Source organism: Lipotes vexillifer, unplaced genomic scaffold, assembly GCF_000442215.2.
Source record: "Lipotes vexillifer unplaced genomic scaffold, Lipotes_vexillifer_v1.1 scaffold102, whole genome shotgun sequence".
Lineage (NCBI taxonomy): Eukaryota > Metazoa > Chordata > Mammalia > Artiodactyla > Lipotidae > Lipotes > Lipotes vexillifer.
The window spans coordinates 4,054,191-4,062,697 of NW_006786541.1; the positions used below are offsets into that span (position 1 = coordinate 4,054,191).

The window sequence follows — 8,507 nt, forward strand, 5'->3', positions numbered from 1 at the left end:
GGGAAAACTTATTGTACTTTGAATTAAAGACCAAGTGAAGGCAGATTTAACCCTGTGAACCTTATTGTGTTCAAGCCCTGTCCCAAAGCAGGCATTCTTTTTAAAACAAAATGAGAACAAAACATTTCTGTTTTTAGTGGCAGTATCTCAACAGTTCATCATGAGTGCCAGTTTGCTTTCATATATCAATTTTTGGATGCCACTTAAAATATTCTTGTGAAAGTGTTTCGTAATATAAATTTCCAAATATTAACCTATACTGTCACATGGTCACTACCATGAAATTTCATCTGTTCATTCACAAGAGTGCTCGGAACTACCAGAGATACTTTTAGCAACTTAAATAATACTGTGATTGCCACACAGTTTACCTAAAGGAAATAACCCTTGCATTAGTCAGAACCTTTGTTGGATGAGGTCTCAGCACGCTTAGCCTCCTGTTTAGAGGACCACAAGTTGAGAGGAGGGTGGGAGTGGGAGTTATTAGGCAGCACTCCTCAAACCCATTAGACCAGCACCCCTTTCATAGTAAACAAAAGAGTTGCAGCACCTTCTTTACTAATCTGAAACGAAATTGGTATATAATATACCTACCTATACAAATATACGAAAAATATCAATATAAAGCCTTAACTGTAATACGAAGGAAAAATGAAAGTAATTGATAATGAAGCATATATTCCAGATATGAATGTTTAGGCATGACTCTCTAGAAGATCTAATGAAGTAGTCAGATGTTTGCACCCTTCTTAAGACTCAGTGAGAATGTGACAGCTACAAACACAGATTGATACCGGTTTGTCATATTGGTGAGTCAAATACCAGGAGTGTTGTTGACGTTATGACATGATATCTGAAATGGTGAACAACTCTTGGTGAAGTTCTCAAGAAAGTATAATTTTCCCTCTTACTTATATGGAGTTGCATTCCTGGAAACTTTAGTGTACATAAAACCACGCCAAAGCAGATGAACCTAGCATTTATTAAAAATTAGTTAAGTTCTAGAGCTAGATTTTTTTTCTCTAGAGGTGATTTTGTTTTGATGACATGAATGTCCATTATGGTATTTGAAAGGTATATTAGGAGTGTTGGACAGTTTTTTGTTATGCAGAACTATCTTGACTATTCCACTCATCGGAAGATATTTAGAATCCTTGGTCCCCTTCACTAATTGCTGGTAACCGCCCCGTGGTCATTGTGATAATTAAAAATGCTCCTCAGATTTCCATGGGGGCAGTACTGAACTGTTGAGAACCACTGGGTTACTAGGGGAAGACATGGTAATAGACAAAATACACTGGGTGCCTTAAAGTAAGGAAATGATTTTTTAAAAAAAACAAAAGCTGTTAAAAGTCTTAATATAATAATTTAGTTGAGCAAACATTTGAACTACCTCCTGAATCAAAGAAGCATGTTACCTGGAGCCATCTATTATGGGCTGTGAACACTCCAAAAGAGGCTTTGAGGCAACCGTTTATTATATAGAGCATTTGCTGTAATTCCTCCTGGTGGTTATGATCCCAAGTTATCAAAAATAAGGCCTACCTGATTTTAAGGAGATAGACTATATCCTGTTTTCTATCAAAAACAGTAGAAATTGTAGTTTTGCAAACTCATGTATGTAGAATATCTCCTTTTAAAAATGTTGATTAATTAATGGGCTGTTATAGTGGGATTTTTATTTAAACAGGAATCATGTAAGAGGCAACTACTCTATAAAATTCAGCTGTTCAGTTGACAGTCTTAATAAATAAGTGACAGTATTGAAATCTGTTTAAAGTTTTATTTTGAGTTCTCTTTCCAATTACATTAAAACTACTTAGAATGAGTTGAAGTTTAAAATTGCCAACCTCAAGGAAAAATACAAATTCAAAAGCTATTCTCTTTCACACAGTGCTAGCATAATTTAAGTATTTCTAAATACTGATTTTTGTTAGACGAAGAGAGATTGCAGAAAGAGAGCGTCGAGAGCGAGAACGCATTAGAATAATTCGTGAACGGGAAGAACGGGAACGCTTACAGAGAGAGAGAGAGCGCCTAGAAATTGAAAGGCAAAAACTAGAGAGAGAGAGAATGGAACGCGAACGCTTGGAAAGGGAACGCATTCGTATTGAACAGGTGCAGTCAGAAAATCTTTTCATCTTAAATAACTGACCTTTTTCAAACCCTGTGATTTTTGCCCTAAAATTTGCTTTACATGTTGTAAAGCTTCTGTAGAATAAGTTTAGCTAATGAGCATTTATTAAGTGTCCCTGAAAGGTAACAGTGAATTAGGTGCTAGTTAAAAATACATTTAGTCATGACTTTGTTCTAGCCAATTGGTAATACCTCGAGCTCTGCAATATCATGGCAGCCTAATAGTCTGAGCATAGGACTATGAGTCCAGAGTAGTTGTAATCCAGGCTCTGTCACTATCCCATTCTTAGAAAATAACTATTTCCTTACATATTATAGTGGGAGTGATTTCCCAAGGCTGGAAGGAAATAATGCCTCTCTTTGCAGAATTGCATCCAAGGTTTTAAGGCACTTAATCTTCATACATATTAAGAACTCTATTTCTAATTCCCTTTAGGTGCTTTTTAAAAAAATTATTAAACTAAATTTGACCTTCCAAATTTAAAAAATTGCCAGCTTTTAACACCCAGTCTCTGTTAATTTTAATGTTGCAGAACAGTAGTCATAGCTTAGATTGCTAATTACTGAAGTCAGATTTTTTATTTGTCCCAGGTATGTGTTTTGTCTGGTGCTTGCCTATGATGGTTTCTTAATGACAGGATTAAAACAAAGTTGCATATATACTTACCTTATGTTTTCATTTTGCATTGGTTGGTTCTTCCTTCTATGTTGTCTGAAGGAACGACGTAAGGAAGCTGAACGTATTGCTCGAGAACGAGAGGAACTGAGAAGGCAACAGCAGCAGCTTCGTTATGAACAAGAAAAAAGGAATTCTTTGAAACGCCCACGTGATGTAGATCATAGGTAGTTGCTTACTTTCTTTAACAGTAGCTTACTATCTTATTCCTTAGTCCAAGCTAAGACTAACTCTAGAATTGGAGAGTACAGGCACCCATCACTGGAGTAAAGGGTCATGATCAACAGGGATGGGAATGATTGCAGTATTGAATTGGACCCAGTGCATTGTCAAGTAGAAGAGTCTGCTCTTCTTTCTGTTTCCCTTCCTAATGCAAATGTTTTTCCACTGTGACTGGAAATACATGGTAGACTTCAGCAATGGCTCTCAAACTCAGACCCATTTTGAAAATTCTTACAGGGTAGTGCAGATGGTACAGAAATCAAAGTCATAAATTTGGGAAGACTAAAATATAGATTCTGTATGTGTTTGCATTCATGGTTCTTAATAGATTTCAAAATACAATATAGTCATTTAATTTTCTCGTTATACATTCTGTGAGATTTAGTTGATAGTGTTGAGAAATAAATGGAGTGAATGAATTGTGCTTGGGACTGACCCCTCTAACCTTTCCAAAGTTAAGTATAACCAAAAAGGTTGTATACACCTAGTTAGAATTTTATCATAAAATGGTATAAAGTGTTTATCTTATTTGTCTTTTCCATTTAGTAATTTGAAAACAAACAATTTTTCAACTATTTCCTTTCCTGTGAAATTCCTCTAATAACTATATGACTTTGTATAACAATAATTTTTTGCTAGCTTGTTCTTGTAACAATATTTTGTCTTGAGTTTATTAGCCCTCTGTATCCACAGTTCCTAGCATGTGGTATGTATGACTCCAAGTAAGTGTTATTTGGTTGTTGTAAAACTAATTTATATAAACAAGCAAATATTTCTCTTCAAGGCGAGATGATCCTTACTGGAGCGAGAATAAAAAGTTGTCTCTAGATACAGATGCACGATTCGGCCACGGATCTGACTACTCTCGACAACAGAATAGATTTAATGACTTTGATCACCGAGAGAGGGGCAGGTTTCCTGAGAGTTCATCGATACAGTCTTCATCTTTTGAAAGGTAAACAGATTATGTTGAAAAATGCTGCATTTGGTATATGAGCCTTGTTAGTGATAGTTTGGTTCTCTATTAAAATCTTAAGAAGTACAGGTCATACCTGAGTGTTCAGAACAAATCATATGTTTGGCTTTTGTATTTGTTAATGAGACTGTGATTCAGTATTCAAAATTAGTTTTATAGGCCACCATAACACAGTTAAGTAGGTTGGTTTTATCTAAGGGGGAGTACTGTTAACTTTGGATGGGCCTCAACTGTGAAGAACAGTAAAATATCCCTCAGGTTGGTAGTGACTTGAGTGTTTGATGTAATTTCCCTTGGATGGCAAAAAAACAACCTTCATGCCAGACATTTAACTCAGTTTAAAAGAATATAGGTTATTATCAATAATTGTGGCTATTTTTGGTTGCCTTACCTTAAGTTAATATTTATTTATTTATTTATTTTTTTACATCTTTATTGGAGTATAATTGCTTTACAATGGTGTGTTGGTTTCTGCTTTATAACAAAGTGAATCAGTTATACATATACATATGTTCCCATATCTCTTCCATCTTAAGTTAATTTTTAAAGAAGGTGTTATTATTGTAGGTTTTGCAAATAAAGTTAAGAAGAATAAGGCCAAGTAAGTACTTCTCAGGACCTGTGTTCTTTGTTTTGGATAACAGGCGAGAACGTTTTGTTGGTCACAGTGAAGGGAAAAAAACACGTCCTTCTGCACGAAGAGAAGATCCAGGTTTTGAAAGGTATCCCAAAAATTTCAGTGATTCCAGAAGAAGTGAGCCTCTACCACCAAGGAACGAACTTAGAGAAACAGACAGGCGAGAAGTACGAGGGGAACGAGATGAGAGGAGGACAGTGATCATTCATGACAGGCCTGATATCACTCACCCTAGACATCCTCGAGAAGGAGGGCCCAATCCATCTAGACCAACCTCCTGGAAGAGTGAAGGAGGCATGTCCACCGACAAACGAGAAGCAAGGTATTTGTGTAGTTTCTAATGACTAGCTAGTGGTGGTTTGTAATGCATTTGGGTTTTTCAAAAAAAGGTATAATAGAGTTTGATTGTGTATGTTTTTGGATTTTGTTTAACAGAGTTGAAAGGCCAGAAAGATCTGGGAGAGAAGTATCAGGGCACAGTGTGAGAGGGGCTCCCCCTGGGAATCGCAGTAATGCTTCAGGCTATGGAAACAGAGAGGGAGACAGAGGAGTAATCACAGACCGAGGAAGTGGAGCACAGGTAAATGCTTATGCAGGTTTATTGTCAACTCTCCAGAAATAAATTTAAAGGACTTATGAGACACATTGTATCTATAGTATCATTTGAGTGTGGACTAGACTAGTTAGATTAGAATGATTGAGAGTTTCTTGTGAAAGATCTTAATGCCTCTTGGATTTTCAAGTCAGTAGTTGAACATAGTAGTCCAGAGAAGCAGGATACTAGCCCTGAAATTTTTTTTTTCTTCCAGTTTTATTGAGATATAATTGACATACAGAAAGAACTGTGTAAGTTTAAGGTGTACAGTGTAATGATTTGACTAACATACATGATGAAATGATTGTAGCCCTGAAATTTTTATTAAACTTCCTGTGAAAATTTGAGAATTGTTATATTTGGTAGATGAGCCTTCCTAATGATGACTGGCTTTATTTCTTTTTTAAGAAATTGAGGCTTTCAAACTGGATGGGAAATCTTGGGCCCCTACTTGTGTTTCTCTTTCACCTTTTCCTTTTTTGTTGTTGTTTTTTTGGTTTATAATACTCTCTCTTTTCTCCCACTTTATTAAGTAGCTTAAAGTATAGATCTGAAATAAAACAGTTGTCTTTTTTTTGCTCTTTTATTTTTAAAGGTAGGGAAGTGGAATATTTTGTATTTGCCTTTTTTACTCTTGTGACACTTTATTGACTTGAATATTTTCTATTAAGAAGTTAATGAACAGAGGACATCTCTTAGCAATTCAAATGAGCAAAAACCTTTTACCTGATTTGAAAGCATTCTGTCAATGAAATACTGGCATAATATGGGTTGACGGTAGCAGAGATAGAATATTCTCTTAAATTACATACAGAAAAGAATTCTGAAGTGTGTGTGTATGTGTATGTGTGTCTCCATCCTTCAGCCTGTAGTATACTCTGGTGCTCTGTTTTGTATTTGAATACATATTAGGTTTTGTAGCAACATTTTTTACCAGAAAACTTTTTAATCTCTTGGCATTCTAGTTAATACAACTATGCACTTTCCATTTCATACAAAGCATTTTTGAAATGGATTTGGGCCTGCTGGGATTTATTAAGTTTTAATGTTTCTAGTAAGTAGAAATGTTCAATAGATGAATTCATTGAGCTATTTATCCTGAATAGAACATTTAAGATTTGTTACATAATCCAGATATTCTGCCTTAGTTAGAGTAAAATTTAAGTCTCGTAGACTAGTGCCCTTGCATTCACATACCCTTTTTGCAAAAGGTATCCTGAGGGAAGAGATCCTGTTCCTCCCTTGGAAATTTGGTTTTCATGGTGTTGGTCTATAAGCTGTTCTGACTGTAGTATTGGGTTGGCAAAAAAGTTCCTTCGGTTTTTAAGTACAAATAAAAAACACATTTTTCATTTTCACCAAGAACTTTATTGAACAGCGTATTTACCGTTTTGTTCCACTACCTTCTGCCATTTTTCAGGCAAATTCATAATTCCGTCATCCCAAAACTTTTTATCTTTTTGAGCGAAGGACTGTTCCAGGTGCCTTTTATAGTCTCCCAGGGAATTGAAATTTTTCCCATTAAGAGAATTTTGTAAAGACCAAAATAAGTGGAAAGCCAAAGGTGCAATGTCTGGTGAATACGGTGGATGAATCAGAACTTCCCAGCCAAGCTGTAACAGTTTTTGCCTGGTCATCAAAGAAACATGCGGTCTTCCATTATCCTGATGGAAGATTCTGCATTTTCTATTGACTAATCTGGATGCTTTTCGTCGAGTGCCAGTTTCAGTTGGTCTAATTGGGAGCAGTACTTGTCGGAGTTAATTGGTTTTCTGGAAGGACTCCCTTCTAATCCCACTATATACACATCACCTTCTTTGGATGAAGACTGGCCTTTGGTGTGGTTGGTGGTGGTTCATTTTGCTTGCCCCACGATCTCTTCCATTCCACATTGTAGTACAGTATCCACTTTTCATCGCCCGTCACAATTTGTTTTAAAAATGGAACATTTTCGTTACATTTCAGTAGAGAAATGCATGTGGAAATACGGTCAAGAAGGGTTTTTTTCACTTAACTTACATGGAACCCAAACGTCAAAGCGATTCACATAACCAAACTGGTGCAAATGATTTTCAGCACTTGATTTGGATATTTTGAGTATGTCGGCTATCTCCCACGTGGTATAATGTTGATTGTTCTCAATTAATGTCTCGATTTGATTGCTATCAACTTCAGCTGGTCTACCCGACCGTAGAACATCATCCAGTGAGAAATCTTCAGCACAAAACTTTGCAAACCAACCTTTGACACGTTTGATCAGTCACAGCATCTTCTCCATATACTGTGCAAGTCGTTTTTTGTGTTTCAATTGCGTTTTTACCTTTCTTGAAATAATAAAGCATAATATGTCAAAAATGTGGCATTTTTTCTTCCATCTTCAGTATTAAAATGGCTACACAAAAATTCACCAATTTGGGTTTTTTTTAAAATGCACGCTGATATGACAGCTGTCACAATACAAAATTGTTTTGAATGAAGTTAAAGACAACTAAGCGCCACTAGAGTCGTCCTACGGGGAAACCGAACGAACCTTTTGGCCAACCCAATATATCTCTGTAGGGCGCCTTCAGATTTCTGTAGGCTAAGTATACCATAACCTTTGACTCTTTTTTTTCCCGCAGATCCTTAGTTCTCTGCTTTTGTTTCTTTATGTTCACTATTCTTTTTTCTTCATAGTCATGGATGTAAGACCTTGTAAGAGCACTAACTAGTACTGTGTACAGTAAGATGACAGCTCCTGTTTCTGTGTGGTATTTTCATGTTGATCATATACCCCACCTTGATTTGTCTTAAGGTTTTGACCTCTCAGTATGCCTTCTTACATATATATTAGAAGATCCAGGCATTACATATAGACCCAGAAATACTCAAGGGTCAAAAAGTACATGGGTGCTAGAGGGTATAGAAATAACAGTGCTGAATCATATTCTGTCCTACCTTTTCTACCCTGAAGCCTGAGAAGCTTCTTAGTTCAAAGTAGATAGAAACCTTTTTTCATATGATTCATTCTTTCATCTTCTCACACATCTTACTAATTTCCTTCTGACATTAAAAGTATACCATAAGAGGGCTTCCCTGGTGGCGCGGTGGTTGGGAGTCCGCCTGCCGATGCGGGGGATGCGGGTTCGTGCCCCGGTCCGGGAGGGTCCCGCATGTCGCGGAGCGGCTGGCCCCGTGAGCTATGGCCGCTGAGCCTGCGCGTCCGGAGCCTGTGCTCCGCAATGGGAGAGGCCACAACAGTGAGAGGCCCGCGTACTGCAAAAAA

The 8,507-nt window shown here is 36.8% G+C and overlaps 1 protein-coding gene across 2 annotated transcripts in view; it reads left to right on the forward strand.

Annotated features, from left to right (window-relative positions):
- SLTM (SAFB like transcription modulator) overlaps positions 1 to 8,507 on the forward strand; it is a 47,277-nt gene that overhangs the window by 34,038 nt on the left and 4,732 nt on the right. For both annotated transcript variants that reach the window (XM_007458898.1, XM_007458899.1), the window contains exons 15-19: positions 1,938 to 2,118; positions 2,855 to 2,979; positions 3,819 to 3,989; positions 4,655 to 4,969; positions 5,083 to 5,227. In XM_007458898.1, coding sequence (XP_007458960.1) covers positions 1,938 to 2,118; positions 2,855 to 2,979; positions 3,819 to 3,989; positions 4,655 to 4,969; positions 5,083 to 5,227 — 937 coding nt within the window. The remainder of the gene's footprint in view (positions 1 to 1,937; positions 2,119 to 2,854; positions 2,980 to 3,818; positions 3,990 to 4,654; positions 4,970 to 5,082; positions 5,228 to 8,507) is intronic.